The sequence below is a fragment of the Lotus japonicus genome, chromosome 2 (assembly GCF_012489685.1).
Source record: "Lotus japonicus ecotype B-129 chromosome 2, LjGifu_v1.2".
NCBI lineage: Eukaryota > Viridiplantae > Streptophyta > Magnoliopsida > Fabales > Fabaceae > Lotus > Lotus japonicus.
This window is the reverse complement of record NC_080042.1, coordinates 70,501,557-70,521,973: the sequence shown is the minus strand read 5'-3', so window position 1 is coordinate 70,521,973 and position 20,417 is coordinate 70,501,557. Positions and strand designations below refer to the sequence as shown.

General features: G+C 37.2%; 2 protein-coding genes and 1 pseudogene across 6 annotated transcripts; 2 read left to right on the top strand and 1 right to left on the bottom strand.

Moving 5' to 3' along the window:
• The first annotated feature begins 924 nt into the window (after positions 1-924).
• Positions 925-3,159, top strand: LOC130739197 (protein LATERAL ORGAN BOUNDARIES-like). 5 transcript variants are annotated; one of them, XM_057591440.1, is made up of 3 exons: positions 925-1,212; positions 1,334-1,437; positions 2,420-3,159. In XM_057591440.1, exon 3 carries the CDS (start codon positions 2,437-2,439, stop codon positions 2,851-2,853), a length of 417 nt encoding a protein of 138 aa, XP_057447423.1. In that variant the 5' UTR covers positions 925-1,212; positions 1,334-1,437; positions 2,420-2,436; the 3' UTR covers positions 2,854-3,159. The 5 variants fall into 5 exon arrangements, with proteins under 5 accessions (XP_057447423.1, XP_057447425.1, XP_057447421.1 ...); XM_057591442.1 differs by having other exon boundaries at positions 1,323-1,437; XM_057591438.1 differs by having other exon boundaries at positions 1,306-1,437.
• A 9,436-nt stretch (positions 3,160-12,595) lies between these two features.
• Positions 12,596-16,658, bottom strand: LOC130735607 (uncharacterized; annotated as a pseudogene).
• Positions 16,659-17,684: 1,026 nt separating this feature from the next.
• Positions 17,685-19,045, top strand: LOC130735606 (oleosin Ara h 10.0102). The gene has a single exon (XM_057587537.1). It carries the CDS (start codon positions 18,139-18,141, stop codon positions 18,724-18,726), a length of 588 nt encoding a protein of 195 aa, XP_057443520.1. The 5' UTR covers positions 17,685-18,138; the 3' UTR covers positions 18,727-19,045.
• Positions 19,046-20,417: the final 1,372 nt, after the last annotated feature.

The following is a 20,417-nucleotide window of genomic DNA, read 5'->3' as shown; positions in this document are numbered from 1 at the left end:
ACTGGGGACAAATATTCCAGCAGCTGCTTCCTTGGCGCGTCTGCGCGAGATGCAAGAGGAAATTGGCGCAAAACCGGCACAAAGAAATCCATATTGTTCCAGATTTCAAAATTCCTATCTCTCTCCCTTGATTTTCTCCTTGTTTCCACATCTTCTCCTAAAATAACAATAACAATAAAGAAAAATAACTAAAAGCTAAGAAAAAAGATTAACTAGAAGATAGAATAAGATAACCAACTCAAATAAATTAAGTAAATCCTAATGAAATAACATAAAAACTAAAGAAAATAACTAAAATATAATTAAAATAGCAAAATTAATGCATGAATTGAGCCTAAATTAACTTAAAATGACCGACATAACCTAACAAAATCCATTACAACATATGCTAAATATTACAAAAAAGAATCATAGAATCTCGTGTCATCATTATACACAATATTGCAAGAGAGATGGTCCAAGGATGAGTTAATTCTATAAATGTTGCTGAAGGCTATAAAAGGTTGCACATAATCTTTTATTTTTATGAAAGATGTGTTGGAAGGCATTGAACCTTTCTAAAGCGTGATATGGCTTCTAAGATAAGTTTTCCTTAGACAGCTTTGCAGTTATCTCATAAATATGATCGATTAATTGTTGGAGGAGATGAATTCACTTTTAATCATCTTAACTGACTAATGTAAAGTTCACTTAGGTGTGAATCCTTCGGGTAACCTTTGAGCGATATTGGGCTTAATCATAAGATCGGCTATGTTATGCATCTATATTTTTTTTTTTTTTGTTACCGGAGGAAGATATGTTATGCATCTATATATAAACTAGCAAGTGGGTGTAGATTACTACAAAATCTTATTCTTGGCTACTGTTGCACAGTCTGACATTATTATAAAGGTTGTGTCATATTCATTCTTTTTCACCAAGGTGCCCCATTTAATTGCATTTGTCTTTTTGCTTTCTTTTCCATTCTTAATTTGTCTCCGAAAATGCTCTTTGTTGTTGTCTCCCTACTATACAGTCTCATGTTGCTTATCAGTTGTCACTGTATTTGCGGTTTTCTCTCATCTTGTCCTCAAACTAACTAGGGTTCTCCCTCAACTCTCACATCCATGGTTAAATTCCCAAGAATTCTCTCTCTCAGCTGGTTGCACGGTATCACACATGTTTGTCAAAGATCATAGATCTTGAAACAGCTAGTAAAACCTACTTCGCCAGGTATATTTAGTTTTTATCCCAAATACGTGTTTTTTTCTAACTTTTTCTGTTGGAGTTTTTCCTTATAAATTCATGCTTCTAAGGTTGGATCAGGGTTTTGGTTTTCAAAGTTTTTGTAAAGGTATATGAAATTGTGGATGAAAGGTGTAGTACTGTCCAGAAGAAAGAGTTGATAATTGAGAAGCTTCTACATGTCTTAGCGAGCATAAACTAAAAAGATCCCTGGTAGGTGCACCTTCCTATTATTGGTGTGGGTCTATATATATATTCAAAGGCAGAATTTTTAATTTAGACTAAAATCATGTTAAGAACAAATACTCCCAAATGAGTTGAAAGAAAAGACATCTCCACCACTGAAAATCATAGGACATATAGACCTAGGGTGGATCAGGAAAGAAGTTGAGCCAGAGAGAGAAATATATTCACATAAACAATACTTATAAACAATATATAGATTGAACTTGAAGTGAAACTCAGCCTTATAAACTGTCTTCATCATATGGAATACTTATCAAATTCTTTCTTCCCTTGTCCTTTGCAAAAAAGGAAAAATAAATTAAGAAAGGATTCTGGTTAGTAGCTCTCTCGGATTCAATGAATACTGCTTAGGCACAAAACGTTAAAAAAAGGTTTGAAATTTAAAAGTAGCAGCAACAAAGTGCTTTAACAATGTCAGATTCCATAACCCTAGTTTGTTTTGGTCAACTTTGACCCGGATGTACTCTATTTGTTAGAAACTATAACTGTCATTTCCAATAAATAACTTTCAGGTTTGAACTTGTGTCATTATTCTTATGGCGTTTAACTTGCTTACCATTATAGACCAACACTTTGTTGGTTCACAACCCTAGTTTAATTAGTTATGATTTTGAAGAGATTAAATTCCGATTGGATATTATGCAATTCATACAGGCTAGATAAGAACTGGATGCATTTAGGATAAATTTTTTGGTGATTTATATCAACATAGTTTTGGTATCGTAGAGGGCTTGGTTAGAGGTAATACATACATGTGCTATGGAAGTTGGCTCTATTATGATGTTGATCGATGTTCCCAACTCAAAATGATTGCTAGCTTCTCGTAGAGAATACATGTGCTAACACGAAAAAATTGAACACTATGGTTCCTGTGAATGTATATAACAAAACTGTGATATGCCATATGCACTCCCAATTTTGAATTATATTTTTGGATTCTTGGATGCAGCTAGTGTGAAGATCATCATGGCCTCTTCTAGCTATTCCAACAATTCTCCCTGTGCTGCCTGCAAGTTTCTGAGAAGGAAATGTATGTCAGATTGCATTTTCTCCCCTTACTTCCCACCAGAAGAGCCTCACAAGTTTGTGAATGTTCACAAGATATTTGGAGCAAGCAACGTGAGCAAGATCCTCAACGAAGTCCTGCCCCATCAGAGGGAGGATGCAGTGAACTCTCTGGCCTACGAAGCCGAAGCGCGCATCAAAGATCCTGTTTATGGCTGTGTTGGGGCCATCTCTGTGCTCCAAAGACAAGTCCTTAGGCTCCAAAAGGAACTTGATGCTGCAAACGCTGATTTGATCCGCTATAGTGCATGTAGTGAAACACCAACTACTCATCATGGTGGATCAGGTTTCTATTACCCTTGGAATAATCATGGCTAGCTACCACAGAGGTGACATCTAACAGCATGTGAAAATTCTCTATGCGTAAATTCTGCATGTCTCAACTATTTAATTTCAAGTTATACCAATATGGGGTTTGTTACGTTATGGACTTGTGGTAGAGTATGGGATGCTATGGGTCTGATTCAATATATGTATTTGTACATTAATATATGTGTATATGGTTCCAAAGGTCTCTTAATTATGTGACGCAACAATTAAGAAGCTTATCTGTATGTATTGAGTATTGGAGACCTTCTGCATATATGTACCATAAGTAATGTTGGGTGTAGACCATTTTGTGTACATACTTGGAGTGAGATAAGAAAAAAGAGAAAATTATAAATGTGATATATAATATGATGTGACAAGAAGATAGAGATAAAGAAAAAAAATAGTGTTTGTAAGCATAGATACAGTTTAATTTGCTGAACCAATTGGGGCTATTTTGTGATCTAAGAACATTGAATATAGCCTTATACCTTACAAGACAAAGACAAATTGATCAATTTGAAATTTTGACCTTAGTAGGATATGTATAACGGAATTGATGTAATAAGTGAGCGCTATGCTTATGGGTTGAAGCATCCTTGTGTGATTCCTGTTAATTTTATTTGACATTTAAAAAACAATCATATACCTTACAAGATAAATTGATTAATTTACAATTTTGACCTTAGCCACTTCTCTATATTGAGCTAGCAAGCGAACTGAAATGAAAAGTCTTAACGTATTCAAACTAGAATGTTTCACAATTTCTCATAGTATCTAGTCTGAGCAGTTGTAGTGCTGCACATATATATGTTCTTCAGTTTTGAGTTTGACCATTAAAAGTATGTTTAGACATCCATTTAGTTCCGACCGGTCTAAATGGTCATAAAGCTTAATATTGTTTTGGTCCATCAAAATGATTCACAACTAAGTAAATATTATGTTGGTCTGCCATTACGACTAAAAAGCAAAATTATATCTTGTCCTAATCGAGCAAAGGCAAAACGGGCAAGGCTAAATGATCCAAAGTGCCATCATTTTGGACCCTATTCAAGATGCTAAGCGCTTATATTATTGTTAATACCAACTCTTTGCCCATTATTATTTTTCTTAGACTTCAACTTTCTTACTCTCTGATTATAAACTGACTGAGCATCAAAGTGCTTTCTGCAATATTTCTCCCACCATGTTCTGCCTTGGATATTCAAGACGCCACTGTGCATTTAGCTTTGCACCACGCCACCACCAGTGAGATTAGAGACATACTCTTTCCTCATTATCTAAAAGAACACATTTGTACCGGTGCTAATTAATGTTAGTACTTCAAGATAAGATGAAATTAAACTTCGTTTACTAATAATACACAAAAATATTTTATTAAGAAAATTAAATGGCCTAAAATCTCTGAATTATGTGCCGACTTGCCTTAATTAGAGAGAGCAGTTATTTAAACAGAATATCGATCATTGACCTCCTTTTTATTTTATATTCTAGTTCTTCCAATATATATATCGGCATACCTACCTTTTCAGGCATGCACTATAGATTCCATGAACCTACTTGTATTTCTTTACTGAGGATCTCAAAGTGGCCTTTAATTGCTTCATATCTAGCCACGCCGCATCTAGTGCAAGGGCAAAATGATTCTCTGAAGTTTCACACACAATTTAATTATGAGATCATGAAACCATTCCTCCTTATATTCTTATAATATTATTTTTAAAGGCTATATAATTCACTCTACTTCTATATACTGTATATGCTGGGGTCAAAGGAGCAAGACATGTTAATTTTTTGACTTTGTATTTCACTTTTTTTTCTAGTAAAGCAAATATTCAAGAGAATATTACTGGTGGGGATGTTTCCACGAAAGCATTTCCATGATCCCGTAGCTATCATTATCAGGATTAACTAAAAAAAAAACTATCAAGCTCCAATATTAAAAAAAAAAAACTATCAAGCATGACATGATTGGCAAGGATTCCGAATGTGATTGTTTTCTGTTCACGCATGTGATCAAAGAGCTATTAATTTTACAAAACTATATATTATTTTTAAGCTTTTTTCCACTTCATTTCCCCCCTCTAATTTGTCTCATTCTTTCACAATCACACCTTTTGACTATCTTTTACTACAAGTCTAGCTATTCATTCCAATGTGTATACACCAATGTTTATCGGCCATTTTGACCTATTAAGACAAGTACATGTGCATGTTGCTTGCTGAATTGCTGATATAACGGAACTTTCTTTAACATTAAATTTCTTGCAACAACTTTGTCGGTATGAATTTTAATATCGCTCACATCTCACTTTAATTGATCTACTCCATGTCTAGGTTTTTTATTTATAGAAAAATGTAATGCCCAAAAAAAATTTGTCATAGGCAAATAGTAGTTGTTAGAAATGTTAGTAAATTAATCGCTCTTTCGGGTTCGAATCCAGGACCCTTCATCCTTCACCCCACCCAACCCTTATGTCCCTAGCTCCTACCATTTATCAAAAGAATACAAACAACGAAAATACTTCACTTTCAAAAAAAAAAAAAACGAAAATACTTACTAAAGGGATTGTTATGATCATGTAATAGGGGTGTATTGGATTGAAGTCTTTAGCTTTCTTTCCTCTTTTCCTTAGTTGTATTGGGTTTGAAGTACCCCTTATGCTTCACTTCAATATAATTTATTTGGCTTACCAAAAAAAAAAATATAATATGGGTGTTCATAACCAACCTAATTCAATTCAAATTGAAAAATTGATAAAAGAAAACTGAAATTTATTCAAATTGAAAACCGAACGAATTCTAAATTGAGAAAAAACCGATTATTTTTATTGTATTTGATCGGATTTTTGATTTAATTTTCAAAATCGAATCAATCAAATACAAACCGATTATTTACAAATATATATAATTTTATTTAAACATACATTGTATCATTCGTACTTACATATTTACGTCCTTATATGTTTATAGAATTATTATATAACACATACTTATTTATATGAAGATATATTTGGGTAAATAAAATTTCAAGTAATAATTTGAAAAATATGCATTAGAGTTAATATAAATTTGGAAAATATGTCATATATTATGTAGGATTTATTTTCTTCTTCTTATTATTTTAGAGGTACTTGATATTTATAGCTTCTTTAAAAAACCGAAATCCAATCGAATCCGAAAAAAATTGGATTGGTTCGGATTTGCAAAAAGAAAAAATCGATTGGATAATGTAGTGACAAAACTGAAGTGATTGGATCATATAATTTGTTATTGGGGAGGGTTTTCTAGGCTTGAGAGGAAGTTGGAAGGGGGTGGAGTGTGTGGTCGTAAATGTTTACTGTCATTGTGCGATGGAGGACAAGAGGAGAACATGGGAGAAAATCCTACAGTGGAGGGCAACCTGTAACGTGCAAGCATGGTGCTTGGCGGGTGATTTCAACTCGGTACGCTGTTTGGAGGAAAGGAAAGGTACTCGGGGAATAGGTTTAACAGCTACATCAGAAATTGAGGAATTCAACAGCTTCATAGAGAACATGGAGATTGAAGATATACCTATGCTCGGGAGGAAATACACGTGGTTCAGGCCCAATGGACAATCTAAGAGTAGATTGGACAGATTCATGGTTTCTCAAGAATGGCTGATTAATTGGCCCAATAGTGCACAATATGTCCTAAATCGGGACATCTCAGACCATTGCCCACTGTTATTGAAGAACATAAATGTCGATTGGGGACCAAAGCCCTTCAGAACCAAGAATCATTGGCTAACAGTACCGGGATTCTCAGATTTTGTAAAAGACAGTTGGGCAGAGGTAAACGTCAAAGGTTGGGGGGCATTTGTGGTGAAGGAGAAACTAAAGGCCCTCAAAGGAAAACTGAAAACTTGGGACAAGGAAAATATCGGGGATTTACAAAGGAAGTGCAATGAGCTAGTCCAGAAAATTAATGACCTGGATGTGAAAGAAGAGGAAAACAACTTATCTGCAGCAGAAATATTAGAGAGGAGAGAGATGCTATGTGATTTCTGGAAATACTCAGGTATGAATGAATCTTTGCTCTACCAAAAGTCTAGAGAGAAGTGGATTAAGGAGGGTGACGCAAACACAAAGTATTTCCATGGAGTGGTCAATTGGAGGAGGAGAGTAAATACAATTAGGGGACTTCTAGTGAATGGAACTTGGATTGAGGATCCAATTGAAGTCAAGAGAAACATAAAACTGGTTTTTGAAGACAATTTCAGAGCAAGGCCATGGGAGGGGGCAAGGTTGGATGGGGTTCCATTCTCTAAAGTATCAGCGGAAGACAATAGAGAGTTGATAGCGGAATTCAGTATGGAGGAGATAAAGGAAGCGGTTTGGGAGTGTGGGAATGACAAAAGCCCGGGACCGGACGGGTTTAATTTCAGGTTCATCAAGAATTCTTGGGAGGTGATCAAAGGAGACGTGAGGAGATTGCTAGATGAATTCCATCAAAATGGGAGGTGGCCTAAGGGGGGGGAATGCGTCTTTCATTACTCTTATTCCAAAAGTGGAAAATCCTCAAGGGTTGGGCAACTATAGACCAATCTCATTAGTGGGTTGTGTGTATAAGATTGTAGCAAAACTTTTATCCATGAGGTTGAGGGAAGTCCTAAGCAAAGTCATAGACGATAGACAAACAGCGTTCATAGGGGGAAGATTCATGTTAGACAGTGTGGTGGTGGCCAACGAGGTGGTTGAGGAGGCTAAAAGGAGGAAAAAAGAATGTTTTGTATTCAAGGTAGACTTTGAAAAGGCCTATGATTCGGTCGATTGGAATTTTCTATTTTATATGATGAGTCGCATAGGCTTTAGTCATAAATGGATTCACTGGATTAAGGGGTGCATCCAATCTGCGTCTTCGTCGGTTCTAGTAAACGGGAGCCCCACAGAAGAATTTAATATGGGTAGGGGGTTGAGGCAAGGAGACCCCCTAGCTCCCTTCCTATTTTTAATAGTGGCGGAGGGCCTCAACGGGTTGATGCGGCAGGCTGTACAACAAAAATTATTCACAGGATATAGGGTTGGGGGAGATGAAGTGGAAATATCCTTGTTACAATTCGCAGACGACACCCTATTTTTTGGGGAAGCATCTACACAAAACATCTTGGTGGTGAAGAGCATTTTGAGATGGTTTGAGGCTATGTCGGGCCTAAAGGTTAACTTCTTCAAGAGTAAACTAGCTGGAATTTCAATGGTGAGTAGAGAAACTCAAATTTTTGCTGCCATGTTGAACTGCAAAGTAATGGGGGTACCGTTTACATATTTGGGAATTCCAGTCGGCGCAAATCCAAGGAAGGCGGCAACATGGGAACCGGTGATTAAGAAAATGCAGAGGAAACTATCACTATAGAAACACAAATCACTATCATTCGGTGGGAGAATATGTCTTATCAAAAGTGTTTTGTCCTCTCTACCTCTCTTTTTCTTCTCTTTCTTTAAGGCTCCAAAATGCATCATTGATCAATGTAATAAGATCCAAAGAAAGTTCCTGTGGGGGGGTGAAGAAGGGAGGGGGGTGGCCTGGGTTAAGTGGGAGGAGATATGCAAAAAAAAAGAGGAAGGAGGGCTGGGGGTGAAGGACCTTGAGAGCTTTAACAAGGCGCTGTTAGTAAAGTGGAGATGGCGACTATTGAGAGAGAGGGAGTGACTATGGTGTCAAGTGCTGGAATCAAAATATGGGGCATTAAGCAAGGAGGGGCAAGTATTGAGAGAATCAAGTGGGTCTACGTGGTGGATAGATTTGTGGAGAAGCTGTGGGGAGGAAGGAGGTTGGTTTGAATCAAATTTAAAAAAGAAGCTTGGGGATGGGAGGGACACATTATTCTGGAAGGAGAAATGGGTAGGGGAGGAGAGGAATCTAAAAGTATGGTTTAAGAGATTATATGACATTTCTTCTCAACAACAGAACACGATGGCAGATATGGGTGAGTGGAAGGAGGGTAGGTGGGAATGGAACTTTAGATGGAGAAGGGTCCTTTTTGAATGGGAAAAGCAAATGCTTGAGTCCTTCCTGCAAGTGGTCCAATCAGCTCAAATTAAACCAGGGGAAAGAGATAGTTGGGTGTGGTTAGCCTCATCAAATGGGATGTTTTCAGTTCAATCAGCATATAATTGCCAGCAGGAACAGACTGGATTGGAGGACTGTGAAATTTTCAGAAATTTATGGAAAATACCAGCACCGTCTAACATCCTAGCATTTGCGTGGAAAACTATCCTGAACAGAATCCAAACCAGGAAAAATCTGAGGCGAAGAAATATTATGCAGTCAGGCAAGTCTGTGTGCATTATGTTCAGAGGAAGAAGAAAGTACTGACCACTTGCTTTTCTCATGTAAGATTGCTTGGAGAATTTGGATGAAATGTTACAGCTGGTTGGGTATACAAGTTGTACTGCCCCTGGGAGGTAAAAGCCACTTTTATCAGCACTTCATTGAAGGGAGAAGCAGCAAAAAGATGGGTTGGCGAGTGGTGTGGTGTGCCAGCATTTGGTCTCTGTGGCTGTCAAGGAATGAGGCTATCTTCAAGTCTGCGAGTATTGATTAGGAGAAAATCTTTGATGCAGTCAAATTCAGATCTTGGAAATGGCTTAGAGGTAAAGAAAAAGGGTTCTCTTATTCTTATTATGATTGGCATACAAACCCATCTATCTGTTTAGAAGCTCTGTCATAGATATTAAGTATTGGTTAAGAAACCTGGCTTTTACAATGTGTTGATGGGATGCTGGATCATATAACCATGGTAAATGCAAGGGAGCAGTACCTGTTCAGGTTCCATATTTTTAGCTTCAGAGTGGGTAACATTGTGGATAATTGACACTGATCTTTGTTACCCCTTCTAGTTTTTTCATGTTATTTGTTCTGGTCTCTCCCTGTTCTATTTTGGATGCATTGCTTCTCCTTGTCTCTTCTTGCTTTCGGGTTCTGATGCCTTTGCTGCTGTCTTGGGTTACTACTGCCAGCGTGAGGAAAATAGGATCACTTTAGTGTGTTGGGTTTTTGCTTATGTGATCAGTTCTCACTGTTCATTGTATATTCCACTTTTAATTTCTTTGTACATGGGTTGAAATACCCCTAGTATTTCATCTTAATACAATTTTGCTTATCAAAAAAAAAAATATAATTTTTTTCCTCAAAATCGAACCAATCCAAACCGCAAACACTCCTACCAGGTAGGAAAGTAAGATAGCCTGGTGTGTGTACTTTACCTCACATGAGGCTTATTTGAAGAATCGAGTCGGTGGAGGATAAATGAAGTCATATCAATCATGATTATAGCTGGCGGAGTCAGTACTGTAAAACAAACTTAGAATGAGGCAAATTATAATTGACAAAGGCTAGGGGACAGCAATGCGACACGACTAGCCTTGACCGAGGCGGAGCATTTATATATGGTCAATGCGTCATGTGCAGGGCTAAGGGAAACAAGGCCTTTGATGCACCCCACTCCACGCAAATTCCTTTCACGGCTTATCCAACAAAAAAAGAACCTAGGATGAGCCTCACATCAAGCGAATCCCATCCAACTTAACTCATCTCATATTAGGTGGATTCCTTTCATCGCCACACATCCAACACACTTAGTCAATGTACGCCTTTCATACACTGAACACTTCACTTCTCACTCAATGTTTCTTGTGATTCTTGTATATATGGGGAATAGATTTATCACCCGACCCCACCCCCTGATCGCTCACAATTTAATTTGGTGCTCGCCATTTATGCTCTCATGATATTCACTCACATTTTCATGACCTACTTCAACATGCATGTCCTACAAGTCTACAACATATCCCCAGCCGAAGTAGTTGTGATTCTATTTAGGGCCAGCCTCATTTCAATTTCCTCTGTATAAGGCCCATCATCTTTATCTCTATTTGGTACTAGCCCACCATGCTTCGTTAGCACTAATGCTTGGCCCACTAAGTTCGATTCACTAACTCTACTGCCTGATTCAATACCCTCAAAGCCCCATTTTGTTTCCAACCGCAACCTATCACTTTGAACATAAAAAAGAAACCGAAACCTATCACAGCCCCACTGCCCCTTCGATAGGGAAAAAGCTAGATAGAACCAAAGAAAACACTAAGAGGTATAGATCTATCAACCCCAGTCTTTGCAAAGAGATCAACTTTGGTATTTGCTTCTCTGAAAAAATGAGATAAATCCACAGCATCAACTTCAGCCATAAGGAGATCAATCATGTTCAATTCATTGGCCATCTTTCAGGATCTACGAGCTTTGTTTTCACCCATCCAACGGCTAGAGAGGAATCAGATTCAAGCACTAATTTATTAAATAATTTAATAACAGAATAAACCTATAAGATTTTTTATAAATAAATGTTAGTTGTTAGTAAATTAGTACAAATTATCCGTGCTTAGGGTTTGACAATATGAGTGTGGAAGAAAATAGGATTAGGGATTTTTGGGTTTTTTTTAACAAAAGGAGTCATATGCTATTATAAAACTTATAGGTTAATTCTGTAATTAAATTATTTAATAAATTAAATATTATGAAAATGTAAAATAAAAGAGTTTAATTAAGTGAGGTGGATAGCATGAGGCACATGTTATAATATGATTGGTACACTTGGATAATGAGTGATTTAATCTAATTTTTCTCATGGAATATTTAAACCACCCCTAAAAAGTAAAGTAAACCTTTTGACCAATATAATGATTATTTATTTTGATAAAGTAGTAATTCTTGAATGTACACAGACTTAACACATCTTGCTGCTCTCAAGGGCTTGAGAGGTTTCCATTACTCATGTTCCTTGAGAGGGCAATGAACCGGCAGATTGTCTAGCGGGTTTTGAAGCGTCTCTACAATGTTCATTTACTGAGCTTGTTGTGTCCCCCAGTGGTGGACCTACCACAGGGCTTGGAAGGTCCAATGCCCTGGCTCAGAGAAAAAAAAATAAAAATTTCTTTGGACTAGGTAGGTTTTTTGGCCAAAAAAAAAATAGAGAAAAGGCAAAATTATAAGGAAAGACAAAATTTAGGGACTTAATCATAAAATTTACCTAGACTTCCTAAAATTTCTAGTTCCGCCACTGGTGTCCCCCTAAGGTGGTGTTGCCTCTCCTGTCTTTGGAAATGGAAGAGGCTTAGTTTCTTTGTTTAGTTTTCCTATGTACCAAAAAAGACTTAACACATCACATTTGCTCTTGATAAAGACAAAAAAAAATTCCACCAATAAGTACAATGCTTACTTTTTCTGTAAAATAAACTCATTCACTTTATAGATAGTTGCAGTTCTTAGACCATCTACAATGGTTTTCAACACTCAACACCACTTTTTCTCTTCCCAACACTCCACATCATCTTCTCTCTCCAATTCAACACCCATTCAACTTTTACCCACTCCAATAGTTTTTTCATTCAACACCCTACCCCACCAGTCACCCTACCCCACCACTTTTTTATTTCATATTTTTATTTAATTTTATATTTTTGTTTTTATGATTACATAAAATTACAATTATCGATTTAAATTAAATTAAAACAATAAACATATAACAATTTAATTTTTTTTAAATATAGAAAATAATATATTTTATTTTCTTAACTTAAAATGCAAGACAGCAAACTAAGCACACAATAATTTATTTTATTTTCTTAACTTAAAATGCAAGACAACAAACTAAGCACACAATAACTTAAAATGCAAGACAACAAACTAAGCACACAACACACAAATAACGTAATTAGTACGATACAAATCATCTTCAATCACGAAACATTCCAAACTTTGCCCAGATGTGCTTCACTAGATCTGCTTGCAGTTCGTGATGAACATTTGAATCACGCAACTCGGATCTAGAACGCACATGATTTGCAAAGGCGGGTAACACCTCAGTCGAGTATGGTTGCGGTGTACTAGATCTACCTGCCCCAGATTGCTCAAAATTGGTCCAACATTGAGCATATGAATCTCGTTCATCCTCAACAATCATATTATGTAATATGATGCATGACCTCATAATGATACCTAAATCAGCTATGTCCCACAAACGAGCTGGTTCACGGATGATTTTAAAACGAGCTTGAAGCACTCCAAATGCACGTTCGATGTCCTTCCGACATCCCTCCTGAACTTTTGCAAATAACTTATCGGGTTCACTTTGAGGAAGTCTAATCGATTTGACGAAAGTTGGATAAAAAGGGTAGATACCATAAGCTAGATAGTATGCCATATTATAGGGACGTTGATTCACAAAGAAATTCACCGTTGGAGTCTTTCCCTGTTCCACGTCATCAAACACTGGTGACCGTGTAAGATCAAGTTTTGATCAAGTAGTACAACTCTATGTTTTTATGATTACAAGTTAACGTTTTAGTATGAACAATTATGGTACTCCAACGTGTTTTCTGAGTGTGTTCATGACAGGCTCTGACCTTGATATAATCTCACACAAATCAGAAACACTTTGCTTAAAGAGTAACCCTAGCAACGCTTTCGCAATCTCTATGTTCAAACTGAACAGTAGAAAGGCTTCAGAAGATCTGAAGATAGTCAAGCTCTGATGTGGACTCAGCTCACTTGAAGTTTTGAAGATCCAGACGTTCTGATAGCTCAGAAGCTCTGATGGTTTAGAAGACTCTGAAGATCCAGAAGTTGAAAAGTGAAGTCTCTGAAGTTCAGAAGCAAATTGGCTCTGAAGACCAAGTACTTCTCCTCTGAGTTCAGAATCAGAAGCTACAACGGTCAGAGGATCCATGCTTCCCTCTGACTCTGATCAACAAGCTTCACAAGTTCCAACACGAAACATTTCTATGATCAGAAGTCAACAAGGTTAAAGATCACGTCACTATCCAAAGTACAAAAGCAGTGTACTATCCTGACGACCTAACCTAACATTCTCAGCCACATCAGAAGCTGGAAATCTCATATCTGCCCTCCAACAGTAGCATTCCCATGCAATGTTCAAACCCTAATCCTTGGAGTATATATAGAGGCTGAAGACTGAAAGATATTGTTGAAGAAACTTATACGCGCAAGCAATATTCAAATCTTCTTAGCAATCTTTCTTCATCGAATTCATTGTGTTTACTACAAGCTTTTCAGAAGCAATCTCATTGTAAACAATACTTTTTAAACAGTTGTTTATTTTTACCTTTAGGAGATCAAGATTGATCGGATCCTAGAGAAGACTAAGAGAGTGAATCTTAGTGTGAGCTAAGTCAGTGTATTGTTAGTCACTTGTAGGTCTCAAGTGCAGTTGTAAAATCCTTGTGTGCTTTTCTCATCTCTTATCTTAAGCACTTTACTTGTGTTTCGAAAGATTTGTTAAAATCTTAAGTGAGAAGTTTTATTCTGAAAACACTATTCAAACCCCCCTTTCTATCGTTTTTCATACTTTCAATTGGTCTAGAACATTTATATCGTTCAACGTTCCCGGACATCCAAAAAAGGCATGCCAGATCCATAGATCATGAGATGTAACTGCTTCAAGAATAACTGTTGTGGTTCCCTTATCCCCTCTAGCAAATTGACCTTCCCATGCTTTAGGACAATTTTTCCACTCCCAGCGCATGCAGTCAATACTCTCGATCATGCCTGGGAACCCCCGCATTTCACTAACATGTAGTATTTTTTGCAGGTCATCTTCGGTTGGTGCTCTAAGGTACTATTGTTCATACAATCGTATGATTCCTTGACAGAATCTACGTAAACACTCCAGTGTTGTAGTACATCATATTTTGATGTACTCATCGACCGCATCTGCTGCCACACCATATGCTAACATTCGCATTGTTGTGGTACATTTTGCTAAGGGTGATATACCTTCTTTATTGGCTGCACCAACTCGCTGGTGAAGTAGTTGTCACTACTTGAAAGGTCCCCAACGATTCGAAGGAAAACATGTTTCTGCATCCGGTACCGACGACGAAACATTGCATCGTCATATGTTGGCTCGTTTGCAAAGTAGTCGTCAACTAGCCTTCGGTTTGCCGCTGCATGATCTCTATTGAAATATTTTCTGCAACGAGGTGCACTATCTTCCAATATTTTGTTTCGACGCTCTGTAAATCGGTTGACTATGTAAGTATCTTCAATTTCACGATTTTGAAGGTATGTTGCCATATCAAAACGATACTCTGATGGATCCATTTGTTGTGAAATTTGAAGTAGATTGGAAGAGATTTGGGATATTGGTACATCAATGGATCTATGAGTCCATATATATAAGTACATTGAATGGTGGACACTGGCGGATTCGAAATAAGTTATCAACTAGAGTTAATTATTGGAAAAGTACTAGATTCGAATTGAGTGGTATATATTCCAACATAGTTACCCATACATTAAAGCAAACACTACAGACTTGACACCACTGACAAATTATTAAAGCAAACACTACAGACTTGACACCACTGGCGGATTCAAAATAAGTTATCAACTAGAGTTAATTATCGGAAAAGGACTAGATTCGAATTGAGTGATATATATTCCAACACAGTTACCCATACATTAACGCAAACACTACAGACTTAACACAACTGACAAATTATTAAAGCAAACACTACAGACTTGACACCACTAGCAAATTGTTAAAACAAACACTACAGACTTGACAACACTGACAAATTATTAAAGCAAACACTACATACTTGACAACACTGACAAGTTTGACTGAATACAGACAAATACTCGTTTGAAATTAATTTTCAAATAGCTCTTGGGACAACTGCTTCAATAGCTCTTTCCTACGGTCATCAAGATGCTCTTCGAAACTTAGCTGTAGAAACATTTTCATTTTCTCCAATCGGTTAGCCTCTTGTTGCACCGATGATATCTTCTCCAATCGTTCAAGCTCTTGCTCTCTCAATTGCTTGTATTCAGACCACTCATTGTTCACCACCTCCAAGGCAGCATCTCTGCTTTTCTTTTTATTCTTTTTTTTTAGCTGCCTCCCTACCCATTGGACGAGGAATCGATCCTATAGAGTTTGAGCCACATGCATCACTCTCGTGGGATCTCTTAGATCCACTACTTCCTGAGCCAAGATTTCCTCCTACTTGACTACAATAATGTGGTTCATTACAGAGAGCAAGCCATTCTTTCATCAAAGTAAATGGGTGTGAATTCTTCCCATTTGTGTATATATCCTGCGCTTTTGCCAAAATATCATCCTCCGACCAACCGCTTCCTTGCACACGCTTAGCGCCATCATAAGCGCCAATCCATTTATTCAGTTGATTGCTCATATAATTAAAGCAGTTTCGGCATGCACCTCCCTCGCGAGGAGGATCGAATGAGCAATGTTCATGACAATACTCAGCAATTTGACTCCAATATGTTTCTCCTTTCTGGTTTCTCCCGACAACACTGCTTGTTCCATATTTGATCCACCCACTAATTAGCACCAAATTTTGTTCAGTGTTCCATGCCGGTGACTGGGTTTTCCTGCTCCTAGGAGTTGAATCCTCTTCATTAGGCGTGACTTCATTCACAGCTGTCATGTCACCAAGAGTCATGTTTGTTGAAAATTCGGGAAAATCAGTTACACCAACATTAAACGGGGGTGTTTGAGATGGAGACCTCAACATAGATCCATGATATGGATGAAAGTTTGGAACAGAGGATGACTGGTTGAAATTTGGTGCCAAAACAAAATTATCTATGTTTTGAGGATGTTGGTTGAGAAATTGACTTAGATCTTGATAATTGTTGGGACTTTGGTAGTTGGAAAATTGATTTGGATCTTGGAAATTGTTGAGATTTTGGTTGCTAAATGGGTAGTTAGAAGAATTATGAGTGTTATAATGGTAATTGTTGTGATCCATTTCAAAACAAAGGCTAATAGAAAGATAATGAGATGGTGAGAAAGATAATAAGATGGTGAAAAACTTGGATTTTTTTCTGTGTCCAAATCTAACAAACCAAGTCTCTATTTATAGAGGGAAAAAAATCATGAATTTTGGTATAAAATTTTTTTTCGGAAATTTATTTTTTCAATGAAACAATTGAGTTCAAAAGATTAAGAAGATAAAAATCCAGCGAACCAATCAGAGCTAGCCACGTGTCAGACCTATCCACCAGCCATTTTCTCTCTCCGCCTTTCCCTGCTCCCACGCGCCCTGTCCCTTCGTGTTACCCACGCGCCTGTGGCGGCCAATCTTTGGCCGCCACATGGCCTGACCAACCCACTATCAACATGTTGAGTTTACTCAACACCTCTCTCCTCTCTCCTCAAACCCAACTACCCACTCAACACCACTACACTACTCTCTCAACACTCAACTACCCACTCAACACACCCATTGCATATGGTCTTACAATTAGTCTTGCATGTTCCAATTTTTAGAAAGACTTATTTTCCTATCTACATTCTACACTAACTAATTTCCCAAATAGAGTCACTAAACTTTTTTGAAAATGATAGGTGAACTATCGTATAGTATAAAACGCCTGTGATACCTAAATTTGTGGTCATCTAATATCGCCACAAAATGTGTTTTCTAGTGTTTTTTCAAGCTTTTCATTTTGTTGTAGTTTTAAATTGTCACGAAAGTGGATATCCTAACTTTAAAGACCATCACAAATGTGATTATCCTGACATCTATTATGGTTCATGTATCACCCCTCAAACTTTTTTGTGTGCTAGTGTGAGTTTTATTTTCCATCTTCTTATTTTCTTTCCACTTATTTTCATGCTAAACAAACAATGCGCAAGTTAGAATAATGTTTTCTTGACGCTCTATGCTCATCTCCATCTAATGAGATATATATATATATATACAATAGAGAAGAGAGATTAATGAGAGATGAGAAATATATGATGTAGATGAATAGAAAAGTGAGATGAAAAAGTGGAAATAATAGAGAAAATATGTGTAAATCAATACTCAACTTTACATGAAAAAATGGACTGGACTCCCAAAAGTGCACCTGTTTCCATGTAATGCGCACAACACAACAACTCTGCAGAGCATAAACAGAGCAATGTGGCAACAGCAACAACAAAATGCCACACCAAAACCAAGTTTCAAAACACAATTTCCCCATTTACAATTCATTCACCTTCAGATTATTATTTTTCCCTTTTGGGTATGACATGTAACCAAAGCTTCCCTGAAACCTGTTCCTCATGCAAACCCCTTACTCACCATGTCACACGCACGTGTCACCACCCTGCATCTCCACCGTTCTATAAAACACCACACACTTCATTCTATAATATTCATCACTCACTCACATGTTCACACAACACAATCCTCAATAATCTCCACTCTCGAAATTAACCTTGTTTGATTACTCTAAAAAATGGCACAACCCCAACAACAAGTGCATGTCCACACCACCGCAACACACCGCTATGAAACCGGCGGTGCCAACCCGCCACAACGCTACGAAGCCGGCGGCATCAATTTCAACAACCAGCCACAACGCTACGGAGGAGGAGGAGGAGGTTTCAGTTCCCTCTTCCCGGAGAGAGGCCCCTCAGCCTCCCAAATCATTGCTGTCGCTGCCGGTGTCCCCATCGGCGGAACGCTCCTCCTCCTCGCCGGAATCTCCCTCATCGCCAGCCTCATTGGGCTGGCGGTATTCACACCGCTCCTCATCCTGTTCAGCCCGGTCATAGTCCCTGCTGTCATGACCATTGGCCTTGCAGTGGCCGGGATCTTGACATCAGGGGCGTTCGGGCTGACCGGGTTGATGTCATTCTCGTGGCTGATGAACTACATTCGGGAGACGCGGGGGATTGTGCCGGAGCAGCTAGATTATGCGAAGAACCGCATGGCGGACATGGCGGATTACGTGGGGCAGAAGACTAAGGAGGTTGGACATGACATACAGACAAAGGCGCATGAAGCCAAGAGGACACCAATCACAACACATGACACAAAATGATCAATAGCGGCGGTTTGGGTTTTATATCATGGTTAGATTTATATATAATGTGGGGAAAATAAAATCAGTGGCACCATGTTTGGTACTTTTGTATGTATGTACGTACTTTGGAGGAGTTTTTCGTCCTTTGTGTTGTGGGGGGTTTTCTTCGATCTATCTTGGCTTTGTGTTGTTGTTTGTTTGATAGTTCTTGTGAATGTGTGTTAATTTGTATTTGTTCCACTTGCATTAATTGTTCAATTTCATGTTTAATATATATAATGTAATGTAACCACACGCACAATCACTTGCATTACCCTGGTTTTTCTATCAATTCCATGTTCATATCCTCATGAAGTACTCCTAATTATGTCAATGATTATATATGAGCTATTTCTTGATGTATAATCAACCAAAATGTGCGTTGCTTAACATTAGTTTTTGTGTTAAGCTAAAAATTGCACCAACTTAAAAAAGATGATGTAATTAAGGGGTTGTCTAAATGACTCATGATAAAGTTTGGGTTAAATAACCCATCATCCAATCACATTGAAGATAAATGAGTTGGAAATAAATTAATAAATAAAATATAGAAATTCCAACTCACTTATCTCTAATGTGATTGGATGATGAGTTATTTAACTCAATCTTTATTATGGGTCATTTAGACAACCCCTAATTAAGCGGCAAAGAATTTACACGAGGCGAATTCACATAAACAAAGTTAAAAGTGTCAAGAGCTGATGTACATATAAATATAAATTTGGAATAATGAACAAGGCGAATTCACATAAACAAAGTTAAAAGTGTCAAGAGCTGATGTACATATAAATTTGGAATAATGAACATATAAATTAGGAAGGAGGAGATCCAACTAGGGGTGTTCGCGGTCTGGATTGGTTCGGTTTTGAGAAAAAAATCAATCCGATCCAATTACTTCGGTTTTGTCTCTTCATCATCCCATCAGTTTTTTTCTTTTTCTAAATTCGAACCAATCAAATCCAATTTTTATCGGTTTGGATTGGATTGAATTTCGGTTTTTCAAAGACATTGTTACTATATGAACAAATTAAAGTTAATTTGAATCATATAACATCAAATTACAAGCCTAAGCCTAAATAATGAGAGTTTTGGATAAAAAAGTAAAGATAATCACCAAAAGTCTCCAAAATATTACCACATTTTTTTTTCTTGGCTCATTAACTCTAAAATAAGAATAAGAAGAAGAAAAAAGTTTAATCATACATAGTGAATGACATATTCTCAAATATATGTTCACTTTTATGCATATTTTTCAAATTATTACTTCAAACTCTATTTACCCAAATATATCTTCATAAATAAGTGCATGTGATGTAATAATTATATAAACATTTAAGGACATATACATATAAGTATGAATGATTTTATATTTATTTGTCTGCATTCGGTTTGGATTGTATTGGTTCGATTTTGATAATCATATCCAAAATTCGATCCAATCCAATGAAAGTTTTCAGATTTTCTAATTTTGAATTGTTCGGTTTTCGGTTTAATTGAATTTCGATTTTTTGGATCGGTTTTTATTGGATTGAATCGGTTATGAACACCCTTAGATCCAACCCGGAAGATTTTCTGACTTAAAAAAAGTAAATAGTTAAACTTAGACGATTTTTTTAGGGTCAAAGATCACTCAATTATGAGACAAAAAGCCCAAAAAAGAGAAGGGCCAC